Source organism: Salvia miltiorrhiza, chromosome 4 (genome assembly GCF_028751815.1).
Source record: "Salvia miltiorrhiza cultivar Shanhuang (shh) chromosome 4, IMPLAD_Smil_shh, whole genome shotgun sequence".
NCBI lineage: Eukaryota > Viridiplantae > Streptophyta > Magnoliopsida > Lamiales > Lamiaceae > Salvia > Salvia miltiorrhiza.
In genome coordinates, this window is record NC_080390.1 from 50,370,762 (window position 1) to 50,386,369 (window position 15,608).

At 36.6% G+C, this 15,608-nt stretch overlaps 1 protein-coding gene across 4 annotated transcripts; it reads right to left on the reverse strand.

The window, feature by feature from the left end:
• Window positions 1-9,947: 9,947 nt before the first annotated feature.
• On the reverse strand, window positions 9,948-15,107 carry LOC131020281 (carbon catabolite repressor protein 4 homolog 5). Of its 4 annotated transcripts, none has more exons than XM_057948997.1 (14): window positions 14,658-15,107; window positions 13,930-14,093; window positions 13,422-13,487; window positions 13,286-13,338; window positions 12,756-12,837; window positions 12,436-12,473; window positions 12,223-12,304; window positions 11,288-11,380; window positions 11,149-11,181; window positions 10,979-11,073; window positions 10,751-10,844; window positions 10,589-10,674; window positions 10,423-10,507; window positions 9,948-10,246 (listed from the first exon to the last, which is right to left on the reverse strand). In XM_057948997.1, the coding sequence occupies exons 1-14, from the start codon at window positions 15,046-15,048 to the stop codon at window positions 10,178-10,180; spliced, it is 1,431 nt and encodes a 476-aa protein (XP_057804980.1). In that variant the 5' UTR covers window positions 15,049-15,107; the 3' UTR covers window positions 9,948-10,177. The 4 variants fall into 4 exon arrangements, with proteins under 4 accessions (XP_057804980.1, XP_057804981.1, XP_057804978.1 ...); XM_057948998.1 differs by having other exon boundaries at window positions 13,422-13,483; window positions 13,926-14,093; window positions 14,658-15,083; XM_057948995.1 differs by having other exon boundaries at window positions 9,948-10,507.
• Window positions 15,108-15,608: the final 501 nt, after the last annotated feature.

Below are 15,608 nucleotides of genomic sequence, written 5' to 3' on the forward strand. Positions count from 1 at the left end.
AAAAAGGGAAATGGGTACTCATTTCGTGGACGGACGAAAATGGAAATATGGGTACTCATTTCGTGGACGGAGGGAGTAATAAAGAATGACTTGACTATATTGGAATCTAGGTCATTTTCTCATGTTAATTAATTGTCACCGCGCACACATGACACGTGTGACATGTATGTGCCACTAGCAGCCGTATATTACCTGCTGTTTTTTACACTATACTGTACCATCACAAATACTCCCTCCGTCCCACGAGTCTTGACACGTTTTCCTTTTTGGGCCGTCCCACGAATCTTGACACGTTTCCTTTTTTGGCAATAATTATTACCTTCTCTCTCCTACTTTATCACCTTTATTATATTATTTCTCCTACTTTATCACTTTTATTACCTTCTCTCTCATACTTTATCAATTTTATACTTTATTAATTACACACTTAAAACACTAATCTACAACTCCTTAATTTCCGTGCCGAACCCAAACGTGTCAAGACTCGCGGGACGGAGGGAGTATACATTAAAAAAAAATCACTATAAAATCAATCAATCAATACGTAGATGCACTGAAAAAAAAAAAAAAAAAAGATGTCAAGTGACGAAACGCAATTTAATTTGTTAAAAATATTTCTTTTTCAGTTCAAACCACTTATTATGCATAGCATAACTGCATAAACGTGTGTGAGTGAGTACATAACTATCAAATAAATAAATTGGCGATGAAGGCTACTACTATATCCATATATAACCTACATGTGCTAAATTAATATCAAATTTAAGCACCATACATTAAATCTTATAAACCAATGTTGTATAGCACTAAATTTCTTTTATCAACACAAATGATTATCGTGATAATAGATTGTAGTTCACCGCTAGGCGGTAAGATAAGGGGGCAAAATGAGATATATCTTTTTGAAAGACAAAATCTAAAAAATATCCATTATTTACAAAACAATAAGTTATACCCGTTTAGAATATTTTTACCCTTATGTACAATTCGTGTATTGCTCGACACCATCATTGTCAAGTGCTCAAGTGTCAAGTGCCGATCAATAATTCAATTTCAACTGTTGCTCGACACCTCGAGCTTCGAGCGTCGAGCAATAGTTTAATTTGAACTATTGCTCGACACTAGAGTGTCAAGCAGCTGGCATCGAGCACTGAACCTATTGAACTATTGCTCAACACTCGAGTGTCGAGCAACTGAACGTCGAGCACTGAACCTAATTCAAATTTCAGGCAAAATAGAGGAGGAGCAGAGCGGTGAGGCTAGGCGAATGAGCAGCGCAGTGAGGTGAGGTAAGGCGAGCCATGGCAGAGGCGAGGCGAGGCGTTGCGAGGTGGAGGGAGAGTCGATAGATCTAGAGAGAGAGAGCAGATCTAGGAGGCGAGGTGCTACGAATTGCGACGAGGTGCAAGTGTGACGCACCTGATCTAGGAGGCGAGGCGCGGCGAGATGTGACGAGGCAGGGCGCGCGGCAGAGAGAAGAAGGAGATAGAGAGAGAAAAAATAGGGTGGTGAGGCTAGGTGATTGGGTGGAGGAGAGGCTGAGAGGGAGGCTGAGGCTGAGCGGTGGAGAAGATGAGGCACGGTGCGACTGGTCGAAGAGGAGAGGCGGATGGGTGAGACGGTGAAGAGAGAGAGAAGAGGGAAGGGGCTGGTGCGATTGATGGGGGTTGTTTGAATTTTTTTTTTCTTTAGGGTATAAACGTCAAATTTAATAAAAAAATGAATATTAATTATATATTTTATATCATGTGAGTATTTTTTTGTTTTTATCTATTTTCCCCAAGCATATATGAGCAAGTGAGTCCAAGTCAACTACTCCACGAGTTTATTTTTACTAAAATTGATGCGAATAATTATACTCCTAGTTTCATAGGTTTTATTACCCCCATTCAAAATAAAACCTATGAAACTAGTAGCTTTACGACCTTCTTGAACAGGATCTGTTGGCACGCTGGCCGCCAGACTTGACTCTCTCTCGGCCGTCGCCGCCGACGCCACACGCGCCTTCTCAGGTAACTCGTGGCCACGACCTCGCCGCCTCGGACCTCCCCGTCAAGCGCTGCAACCTGCAAGCGCCAAGCAGGCAGCACAACAGCAGCGCGCCTCCCAGCCTCCGTTGACCGGCGAACTCCATCTCGGTGGCTTCGACCAGGTTGAGCTACAGACCTCCGCTGCAGCAGGTTCCGACCTCCTCCGTGAGCAGCAGCCGGCGTTCCGTGAGCAGCAGCTGGCGTGAGAGTAGAAGAGAGGAGAGAGGCGATTCCAGATCTGCACCGGTCGTACCGCGCCGGAGGAGCAGCGACAGCCGCTGAGACGCGCTGCCGCCTGCCCCAGATCTCGGATCTCGCTGCGCGACTTCCGTCTCTCGCCGACCCTCAGCTGCGCGACTGCACCGCGGCTCCCAGCTCTCAATCTCACGGCCACCGCACCCAGAGCCTGCATCCCTTCCGGCTCACCCTTCCGGCGAATGGCCACCAGTTCGCCGATCATCGGTCGAGACAAGGGGGGTCTTAACCTTCCCCAGGTTTCTTCCAACTTTGCTGTTCGAACTAAACCTGATCTCTCCCATGGTATGCGTCTGCCTCCCAGGGGGTCGGGTATTGATTCCGACGCGGTTGCCGTCGGAATGCGATCTTCTGGTAATTCTTCAAATCTGACAGATAAGCAATCCACCCAGATTCTCACTTATTCCGACATCGTTAGCATCTCCCCTAAGAATGACGATAGAGTTTCTTATGCGGAGGCTACTGGCAAGAAGCCGGTGAAAATACAGGATTTGGCTGCTCACATTTTTCATGATCTGCGGCCTACTAAGGAGGGCGATCAATTCTCCCTCAAAATACCGAAGGATCTATATCTTAAGGAGATTAAGGCCTTTGAATTTGCTTTGACAGGACGTTTGTTTCTTCAGAAAGGAGACAAACCGAGATCAACTATGGAACTAAAGTGGGAACTTCAGAGATTATGGAGTTTAGCCTCTGATTGGCAACTAATTCCTTTGGGAAAAGGTTATTTCACTCTCCGATTTACTTCGGCTGAAGATAAGGCTACAGCAAAGGGAAAGGCAGTTTGGGAGCTCTCAAAAGGGCTCCTCCGACTCCGTGAATGGACTCGAAATTTTGATCCTTTCAAAGAGAATTCCCCTTTGACGGACGTTTGGGTTCGTATACACTATCTGCCGATAGAATACTGGAACCCACAGGTTATATCTGGAATTGGCAGATATTTGGGTCATCCCTTAAAGATCGATGGAGCGTCGGCACGACGTAACTTCGGACAATTCGCTAGAATCCTTGTGGAAATTGATATGTCGCAAAATCTACCTTCTACTCTTTTAATTGATGGTGAGGATACACCATTCCATGTTGAATTTGTCTTTGAAAATTTGCCTCTTTACTGTCGTCGTTGCAAAATAACTGGGCATTCTCAAGAAACATGTCGAAAAAAGCGACGTGTGGAGCCGGTAGCTATTCAGGAAAATCTGACGGCTGCTCCTAACAATCAGTCTGGTGTGGTGACTCATAAACAATGACACATTGTGGAGCAGGGCAAGAAGGTTGTTGTCCCAATCGTGCAAACAACGGGGGAACAGCAGAACACTTCTAGTTTTGGCCATTTGGCGACGGGGGTGCAGCAGCATTATTTCCAGAATGAAGGCCATGAGATGGCTGACAGTAACCCAGTTCTGGATTCCAAGAGGGTTGACGATCATGGCTCTGAGGAGAGAGCGTTATACGAGCCGGAGGCAGCGGTGTTGGTTTCGGTTGATCAGGAGCTTCATAAGACGACTGGTAGTGAGGACGAGGTGGACGAGGAAATTGAGATGGAGACGCCGGCTGGGGATCCGACTGAGATTGTTACGGTTGCTGCTGATTTGGATGAATCTCGCAATTCTGAGCAAGCTGGAGAGTTGGTTGGTCACCAGGCTAAAAAACTAGATGGTGATTTAGGTGGGCAAAGCAAAGACTTGCACACTACTGCTCCAAAAGATATTGATAGTCGTATCAGTCGGTTAGAGGCGCAGGTTAGCCAAGGAATGCAAATGCTTGTTGAGCAAGTACCGCCTAAGCGACGGGGACGTCCTCCAAAAGGTATGGAACGTCCGCGCGTTCCACAGAATCAGGAAGATAGCATAAAAAGCCGCCTCAGAAATGCGGAGGAAATGGGTCAGAAGCCGAGGGACTTCGTCATTGATCATAGCGGAAGTGCTAGTTTGCGTGTTATGAATAATATCGCCACAGGCCGTTGGTCGGACGAAATGGAGGTGGACGATTTTTTGAATGGTTTTTAAATCGCTTATTGCTTTGTTTCCTGTTTGACGAGCTCCTTTCCGAGTCTCGTGCCTCTAGTCTGCATTACTGTGCTTTCAAAGGCTTTTTTCTTTTTCTTTTTATAAAAAACCTCTATTTAATTAATTACCCCCATTCAAAATAAAAAATCATTTGCCATTAAAAAATTATATCTCAACTATGTATGTCTTCACATCAATTACGTAAAAGGTGTGTTTATTATTCTAAATTATATTAGGTTGTAACACAATTTGGAGAAAAAGAAAAAAGAAAAAAATAAAGCAATAGTTGAGCAGATGCGACTTTTCCTATATTAAATGGGATATTTTTATGAGTGCCCATTACCTAGTAATTTAGTAGTATTAAATTTTTTATTTGTTGATACGTAGAATATATACGGAATACTAGTATTTTCTAAAATTGGAATTGATGCTCAAGGCCACCATGATGTCATGAAAGTGACATCACCCTACTACTGTGTCAATCCTCACGCGTGTCAGCGACTCTTCTTCAACAACCTTCTTAAATATAAATATAAATATTTTAGGATTTTTTTTAAGAGTTACTAATTACATGTAAATAATTCAACGTCTAAAAAATTCTAATTTTGCACGTCAATTTTAAAATTTATATTAAAATTATTAATTTTTTTATATTGTATTATTATCGAATTTGACATAGTGACATGATATAAATATATTGATCGGACAAAAATACAATTATGTGAAAAATTAAAAATGACATCATATTATATAATTAAATGGAAAGAACGGCTATTTCAAATTGCAAGACAGTTAAAAGTCCTAAACTATTTTATTCAGATTTTGTCTTCTATCGATCGATAATTATCTAATTAAAATTGCAGCAGCGAAACATTCTAGTTCTTCATTTTTTTTCTTAATGAAATTTCATGTGATTTATGTTGGTCACAATCGAAATTGCAACAACAATAATAGAACATTAGATTTTTTATCTTGTTGTTTTGGGATAGAAAGATTTCTCGATAAAAAAGATTCAAGTGATCCTAAGATTCTTAGATAAAAATAGTCGAAAGAGGAATTTGACACGTAAGATTTCAATAAGTTATTTCAACACAAAGTTTGTCCAAAAAATTGAATAAATATATAATATTACTCTCTTCATCCACCAATCAACTACCCATTTGATGGTCGGCACAAAAACTAAGAAAGTTGAAAAATGTGATGTAAAAGACTAAAAAAGGTAATGTTAATGTATTGTGATTACTTTTACTAATAATAATAATAATAACAATAACAATAATAATGATAACAATAATAATAATAACAAATAATAATAATAATAATAATAATAATAATAATAATAATGATGATAATAATAATAATACTCATAATAATAATAATACTATTAACAATAATAATAATGATAATAATGATCATAATAATAATAATAACAACAACAACAATAATAATAACAATAATAATAATGATAACAAAATAATAATAATAATAATAATAATAATAATAATAATAATAATAATAATAATAATAATAATAATTAACAACAACAATAATAATAATAACAATAATAACAACAACAATAATAACAATAACAACAACAACAACAACAACAATAATAATAATAATAATAATAATAATAATAATAATAATAATAATAATAATAATAATAATAATTATACCAATAATAATAATTATAATAATAAGAATAACAATAATAATAATAACAACAACAACAATATCAATAATAATAATAATAATAATAATAACAACAACAACAACAACAACAACAACAACAACGATAATAATAATAATTTTAGGGGAGACTAATTACATAAATAATGGTGGAATAAGGTGGGCCATGTAGGTAAAGTGTAGTAATTTAAAAAGTAAGGGGGGTATATATGTAAAAAAAGCAGAGTAGGTAGTAAATTGGTGGACAAAATTTTAGAGGCAAATGGGTAGTTGATTGGTGGACGGAGGGAGTACTATATTAGAGAAAAAAAATACCCCCTCCGTCCCATTAAAGTTGACAACATTCTTTTCGGCACGGAGATTAAGAAATGGATAGTTAGTGGAGATTATAAGTGTGGTCCCTACAATTTGATGTAGTTTGTGAAATTTAATTAATTTATTAATCTCAACCAACTTAACAACCACCTTTTTCACTTTTTATAAATCTAATTTATTTTATTCATTAAATTAAAATCAATATTTACAATTTTATTTTATTTACTCAATAAATTGAATTAAGTCATCAAATGGCAAATTTTCGACTGTTCCATTTTTTTACTTTTCCATCTACTCATTAAATTTAAGGAAGTCAATATTTTTAACAAAATTAAACATAAACACTTCAAATTACAAATAGGCGGTTGTTTCAAATCCCCATCTGAATCGGGCGTTTCAGGCGGAGATGGATAGGCCGGAGAGTCACTAGAGGTGACGGCATAACCACAAGCAACGGGCTCCGACGATATTGTTTCTCAACAAATGGCAGATCAAACACCAATCTACGCCGATTCGACGGCCAATCGACGCCGCTCAGAGAGGTGAAAGGCTCTGGCGACGCCGGAGAGCCAGTGGAGGCGGCGGGGTGAAAGGAGGAGTGGAGAATCAACGGAGACTCGATAGCGGGTGGGCCGTGCAGCAGGACGCCGCTCAGAGAGGCAATGGGCTCCGACGAAGCTGGAGAGTCACTGGAGTAGGAGTTTGTCGACATCGCGGCGGTGAAACGGGGCGAACCAGAGGCAACGGACTCGGGAGAGGTGAACCAAGGGTCCAAAACCCTAGATTCGAACGGTGATTCAACTTTCAACAGCAATTGATTCACGATTCCACGGTGAATCGAGGGTGAAAACCCTAGATTCACAGACGGGGAGGCGGGCGATGAGAGAGAGAGAACTGAGGGGTTGCGGCTAGGGTTAGGCAACTTAGGCGAAATGAGTAGAAATTCGTAGGGTTAAATATGTTAGAATTAGGGGTTGGTTAGTGTCTTAATTAATGGCTTTAATTAAGAGTAATTATTGCATTCTTTTAGAAAGTAGCCAACAATAATGAGATAAACTAAAAGAAAATGTTGCCAATTTTAATGGGATGGAGGGAGTAATAATTAAATAATTTTAATATTATAGAAAAATGAATGGGTGTAGGCTATGTTCATGACGAAATTTAGGTATTGTTTCTAGGACTTTTCTCAAAGACCAAAAGCAAAAGGTGGGTCAACAAAAATAGTTTTTACGTATTGGTATTAATTAATGAGTAGTACTCTTATACAAAATGACAAAGAAGGACTAGCGCTCAGCCGCCCGGTCTATTTTCTTGCTTTACTTACTCCAACAAATTCTTGGACTAATTGGTTCAACATTACATATTACTATAGATCCAAGAAATTAATTTAAAATAATATCGCATTAATACTTTTTCCGTCTCAATATAATGATTTATTTTACTTGAGCACAAAAAAAGTCTTAGTATGTAAATAAAATAGGAATCATTTATAAGGATAAAGTATAAGATAAATTTATAATATAAAGTAAACATTATTTTCGTATTAGATCATTATTAATATAAGAGCATCCGCAATGAGCTTACTTGATAGCTTACTTGATAGGGGAGGATCATATTGAGTAAGTAGTGCTGCATTGGGGTTACTTGATAGCCTACTTGATTTTTTTAGTTTTTAAAGAGGAGAGAGGAGATTTTTAAAGAGGAGAAGAGAATTAAAAAAAAAAAATAAATTACTCGTGCATACTCGAAGGATCGAGTAGGCCTCGAGTAAGGCCCCCCTGCAACGCCTTACTCGAGTGCAACGCTCTACTCGAGTAGGCGCTCGAGTAGATGCGTTGCAGATGCTCCTAACATATGAAAAAAAAAAAAGTGAATCATTATTAATAAAATGGAGGAATGTGTCACTAATACCCATCATATTCTATCTTGACCTTGACTCTACGTATCACTTAACAATAAAATAAAATAAGTTAATTATGCTTTACAATTTTCAGTAGTGGATAGTGGGACAAGTGCTGGGCGTTAATCTCGGGCCTCTGAATGTAAGCACGTTAACTTTTTATTCTCCAAAAGGTGGATTGCAGTGTGTTTTTTTTTTTTGCCACCAAACTAGTACTAACAATTTCTTTTAAATAAATTTTGTTTTGCGGACATCCCACGAGAGACCTCCGTATTTTTATATTTGTGTTTACGAGTATTGTGTGTTGAAAACTCTATTTGTCCCACAACAATTCGGTAAAAAAACCTTGCCTTTCAATATATTGGATCATAGAAAATATACTTCATTTTTTGCTTATTTGAAACTTTCACAAAAATTAATCTCCTTTTATATTTATCAATAATGCCAAACTTATCATTCTCAATACATCTATTTATTTACCAATTTCATCACATGACGAGTTGATTTCTTCACTCACAATATAATTAATTTATTATCAATAATTAACTCTTTCTCCAGTCAAAATACTTCAATCATTTTTATTAAAATCCCTATCGTTCTCATTTAGGATTATCTTTTGTCGACGGAGAAAGTATAAATTAAATGCCCCTCTTTTTTAATAAACCTTTTAAACAACGACATGCCAAGTTCTAATATAATTCCAAAACAGACCCAAATTTATGCAAATTTGTACCCATTTTAAAATTACTTCTAAAATTTGATTTTGAATTCCTTATCATTTTTAAATTGCTACTAAAATTTTATTATTGAATGTCTCATCAATGATAAAAATATAAATCCCTTTCTGTTACGGTAACAATATTCCGAGTAGAGCGACCAGAAATTAAAGTAAACAAGAGCCAGAAGAATCGGTAAACATATTGAATTGAAAATTTTGGGTTTCGACCATTATAATTTATTCAAGTAGACCCCAAGCCTGATATTATTTTAATGAGTCTTTATGACAACCTAGTCCTACTCCAAAACTTACATGCACGAATCATGTGAGAAATTAATATATATAAATATAAATTATTTTATTATTTTGTTCAAATAATTTAAGAACAATGACGAGACTTCAGTTTTCTCTTGGTCGGCCTGGAACAAGTTGTACGTGATCTAATTATTAGTAGAAAAATAATGGAAACATGTTTTTTTTTTTAAGAAAAAATTGAACCTATATACTATTCAACGTCAAGTTGATCCGAACCTGTATTATTCAACTTCAAGTTGCAACTTGCACAATATAATTGAGAGTACAATATTTTTATGTTATTTTATCATATATACAAATCTAAGATAAAATTGGAAGTCTTCATAGGTCTCCTACCTCATTAGTAAGGGATTCGATCTAAAATATATAAATAAATAAAATGATTAAGGGACTTAAATATACATACATTATATATCTAGGAAATTTCCAAGAAACTCGTAAGCAATCAACCTCGCAAATATACAGAGGTACGAAGACTAAAACTGGAGATATGTCGTTATTCGTAAACATAAATATTTAACCTATTTATATATATATTATCAATTTGTTCTTTCTGATCAGAAATATACATGAGGTAGACAACATATAATTTTGGACCTTTTGGTCACTGTATGTTTTATGCTATTTGCAGCAATTTTACCAGAGCCCAGTTTCTCTGCTTATTTCTGTGTCATTTTTCTTTATTTATTTCAACAATATTAAATATTAACTCCCTCTAATGAACTAGTACGCTGCTTCGTATTTAACTACTTTCTGGTGTAAAATTAAGTTCTTCAGTGTAAGGCGTATCAAATTTGAAAACCACAAAAATACGAAGAATAAAAAAACTTGAAAAGATTGGGGAAATTAGAAAAGAAAATGAAAAAGAATGTAGAGCTGAGAATAAATTACAGAAATACCTACATCAATGAAGGTCTTGAAGGAAATAAATAAAGTGTAATCAAGTCGTTCAAGCCTCATCACTGTCATCAACAAAGGCAAGCTCACATGCAATTGCAAGATGATCACTACCCCATTCCTGCATGATAATCAAAATATGCAAAAATCTAAAACAGGAATCTAGCCATTTCCAGCTTGTCATAGATTCTTAGCAAATGATAGCAGTAATACTTACATAGCTTCGTACAAAGGGAAGGGAGGACTGAACATCTTATAAATTAGAATACAGCACGAATACGATGGAAAATGACATACCTTACTCGGAAGACCTCCTGTCATCTTTAAACTGGGCGTAGGCAAAGCTTCAAGAACTTTCACTGGGACAAGGTCTAATGTATGCCTTTTCACACACCAAACGTAAAAATCAACAAGCAGGACATCAAAAGTAAAGAATCTTAAAGCATGTGATAAAGGGGCATACCATATGTAATCAACTGTTCCGCTAAATGAGCTATGGTAGGATGTAGCCAGTGGTTCCCCAGCTTTACCCCTGACTTTTGAGCTTCCCTGAGCAAAACACAGGTCAAAACCTTGTCATTATGTAATGACTAATGAGTTTGAGGAAGGTGCAGGAGAATCTTACGGGGACCCCAGCATAAGCACTACGAAGCACTAAAGGATGTTTCAGATTATTGTCTCTTGATCCAGTAGCAAGCCTTTTTTCTTCATCGGTCCATCTATTTAGCGAAGGCCGGTCAATACACATCAGCCTATGTCATTTAGGGCATATAATGCAGCATGCAGTATCTAACTAACATGCATAGACAGAAAAGGCAGCATGAGTTAAATAGCTAGGGTAGAATATGAAAACCTTGCTATACGGTTATGTAGGTAATAGGACTTTGTGTATCCAGATGAATAAATCTGGCCAGATATTTGCCTTGGATCATGATGCTGGATATGCAACTGCTTAATCAAGAAGTTAGTAAACGGTGGTATCAGTTGGCTCTGTAAAAAAATATTATAAGTGACAGGATTTACCTTAGATGATGCGACATATTGATATAATGCACTCTGGATAAGATGGAACAGTCCAAATGTAAGTAATGAATAATGAATCTCAGGTTTTTTAAAGTACTTGTTCAGATTGCATGTAAATGAGAGTGCCAGTACTGAGTACCTGTGGTAAACTATTAAAGTCCCCAGTAACGACGACCGGTATACATCCCCATTTTTGGGATAATTCATAGGCTTTCTCAAGAAACATCCGCATCTACAACCAACAACATCAAAAATTAAACCAATAGTTAATACTAGAAGACGAACTCCAATTCAAACAGTGAACATGCATTTATCTTATTAATTTCCTCATCTAATATAGAGTCAATCTAGAGGAAGTCTACACATATTTCTCATCATTCACGTATCTAACTTGCACATTCAACTGAAAATACACTCGAGGAACACCTTATGAACCTTCTTATGGATAGAAGAGGACTTGAGTCAAACAGAAGTGACAGAGAAAGGATGCAAAAGTTCTACTGGTGCTATGTATGTTGCATTTAGTTGAAGATTCACATTAATGCCCAAAACACAATAATTATGGTGTCAGTCATCTAAACTTCTCTTCCTACAAGTGATCAATGTACAGCCCCATATGTTTTTATGACTCTGTAACCAATGTCAAAAAATGTCATATGGGTAAGAGAGTCAGCATAGAGTTCTAACAGCCCTAGCTTGCAATTATCATTCTTAGTCTTAATCGATGTTCTATACAAAAAATCTCACACAAATGTATTACATGTATGGATTGTAGGTGCACATCATAACTTCCCATCAGCCCATAACTAATAGTCTAAGCCGACACATGAAAGGGGCAATAGCTAGGCCTAGGAAGCTTTCTTCCCTTTACTTTTTAGACTTATGGGAGGGGAGGATGCAGTGAGGATTTAGCCCGAGGCTTCTCTTTTTACAGGAAGCATTCTTCCTTGTTAATACCACCCTCTGGAGTAGTTTTCCATTTATTCCAAGAATGCAAATACCAATTTTTATCCTTACGAAAAATTAAATCAACCAATATGAAAGTTAAACGCAACTTCTATACAACTTAATTACCTGACCAAGTTTGACATCTCCTCGTTTAGGGTTGTAGAGGACATGTATGTTTCCGACCACTATACTACGAGAGGTAGAGGCACTGAGGAAGAAAAGGATGTACAGAGAGTTTTTAACTAATAAAATAAAAGAAATGCACATATTTAATGAACATGACGCACCACAAAAGACCGAGAACTAAATAAATAAATAGTACAGTACTACAGTAGATACCTTGAAGTATCATCAGCCTTGTGCAGGTTTTGGTTCATCTGGGTCATAAAGCATAAATTATCCACTAATCAGCACAAAAAGAAAAGTACTGATGATGGCCAACAAGTTCAGCATGCCTCATCTTAGAAAAGAAATAAAATAGGAAATAGATATATATGTAACATTGTAACTTCGATAACAAAACTTAGTATTTTACCATAAATAATCAATAAGTTTGGCTCAAAATTAAGATTAGTGTGTAGTTTGGTTTGGTCTTATCTTACAAAAAGCTAAAACTGTCGAGATTAACAACACTGCTGAAAATCCAAAGACTGGCATACCTTCAAAACACAAAATTGAGCAACATTGTGTCGAAGGCCAAACCTCTGGAACTCTATATTTTCTTCATCCAACAAAGTAAATCTGCAATAGAACACCACTGATAAGAATAACAAGCTGTGTACTGCATAATAGTTACTCCAAATAAATAGAGACCAAAGATACAGACAATTTTATCAAAAACCAATCTACTATTTTACACTGTACAGAAGATGGAATAGTATATGTACTCTTCTGCAGACAATATTTGAACAACATAAATAGTGACATCTCAGAATTCTAAATCATGCCAAGCAGAATGTCAGAATCAGCAAATACACTTACCGAAGATTACTTTGACAGTATTTTCCTGCCCCCCACCCCTTCCCAAAAGATTTAACTTGACCACAATATTTTTTCAGTGGTTAAGGTTATAAGAATAAAATGGAAGCAAGCCATTCAAAACTTCAATTACACAAAAACTGACATTTATTGGGGTAGTAGAAGTAGTACACTGCATGCTATGGATCATGTCAAAAGGGGAATATCTTACAGATCGGATTTCCAAAATATAGCACAGCCATCACGTGAATCACCAGAACGAGCCTAGTGTACCCAAAAGATCAATTTAGTCAAAAACTTGAACTTTGTGGCAAAATGAACCAAATAGGACATAATTTTGCACAAACCTTGTGCAGGCCTCTGAAGCCATCTTTCTGAAGTAGCTTATTCAAATCATCAAAGTGATCGACTTCCTGCAATCACAGGGGTTAACTACGTGAGCAGCTACTCTAGAAAGTACAACTTTAAATTAAGCATAGAGTTTGGAGAAGATAACACAGCAAATTTACAGAACCTCCTAAAGCAAAGAGAGAACACTTTTAAGCATTTCTTCCAACATTGGGAGATTGCATTATCAAGAGAACACAATCCAAAGTGGAAGGCCAAAATCATGACAATATATAGCCCATGGAATTTTCAACTGAAAAGGAATTTTCTAAAACTGCAAAGCTATTTGATGGAAAAGTGCAGTTATAAACAAAAGTAACAAGTGAAAGAATTACTGATTACGCTTTGCACTCTGATTCATATGACTTAACTTATTTTATGCAATTATATGACAAGCAAATGAACATTATCTTTGATCATGAATGCCAGTGAACACATATAAGTGCTGCAGGAAGAACTAACACTTGCCTGAAAACACAAGATACTAGGTTGATATCCCCTGATTTCCTTGCACAGAACCTTCTTCCGATACTCCCAATCCATATACTCTGGTGACACCCTGCTGTACAGCTCCGGATGTTTTGTTGCATTTTCCACACCAAGTATGTTGTATGATACAATAACAACCCTATCTGCAGTAAGGAAAGCATTATTTCAGTTTGTTAAATCAGATGTTCCCTTATATGGCGGAAAGCTACAAGAAACACAATTTTGCGTAGACATATTAGGAAAAACAATATCTTCTTGTCCAACTACGAACATGGTCAACAAATAAAATCTTGGACATTTGCAATGGGCAAATCAAAAGATAACAAGGGAGGCTGTGTTTTGATACATCTATATCAACTAAAACATGGAATAGAGTTAATAGACAGAGCTTTTTGAGGAAATGCAGTGAGATTACAAAAGCTCAGTAACTATTTTGTCCATAATGATGGTTTTATTTAAGTAAGTTTGTTACTAAAGGTAGCTTTTTGGCGATTATGGCTCAAAATCCAAATACATCTTCCAATTTCAATACATTAGATTAACTAAAGAAAATATCGTGTATCATGCAAGTAAAGCCTGACGAATTCATGCCAATAAATCGAGACAACATAAAAGAGTAATCAAAATTACATCATACAACGTAAAATTACACTGGTTTCATATTTTCGGTAATTAAAAATAATGCTCGTAAGTATATTGTACATCACCATTGTGTTTGGAGGCATCACGCGCAGAATAAGTCCACTTGCGCTGACAGAGAGTCCTGCGCGACTTCCGGCGGCCCTTGTTTTGCTTCCAGCCATACGAATTCGTATGCTGGCTGGTACAGGAGCTGGAGGCGCGGGTGAAATTAGATTTTAGGGTTTGAATTTGGGTGCGTGTTTCGGTTTCTGAAGACAAAAACTTTGGTCTTTTTCTGCTATGTTCAACACTGTGGCGGCGCCGGCGTGTGCCAGGAGACGATTGCTCGGCCGTCAATGCGATGGTGTCGCGGCTGCGTACCATGATTCCGGCGTATTGTTCTCGGCGGCTTGGATTATGAATTCCAGTTACACAGGGACATAAACCGGTGCTATTGCAAAGTGTTGGCGAGAACATAACTATATTTTGTTTTTCTAATCGATAATACTACTAAACTAATTAAATCAGTTGATTAATGTGCAAGTAACAAAAGAAATTCGGATTTTCGCAACATAGCTCGAATCCTTATTAAAAAAATAAATTAAAAGGCTAAATAGTAAAAACAATCTTAACGTTTTAATAAAAAAGTAAATAGATTTATGTTTCGTGTAATTTGGTCTCTATCGTTTATAAAATTAGATAAATAAGATTTTCGTCTAACAAATCTCTTTATTCATTACCATAAATCTCTTTAATTTGGAGTCTTACATAACATCTCCTACATTTTCTATTGACGGTTGATCTAGCATGCGACCGGTTACTTTTAATAAGCATAAAATATACTCCATATGTCCCACGAATCTTGACACGTTTGGATTCATCACGGAAATTAAGGAGTTGTAGATTAATGTTTTAAGTGTGTAGTTAATAAAATATAAAAGTGATAAAGTAGGAGAGAGAGAGTAATAAAAGTGATAAAGTAGGAGATAAAAGATAATAATTATCTTAAAACTAGAGTATAATTCGTTGGATTTTGA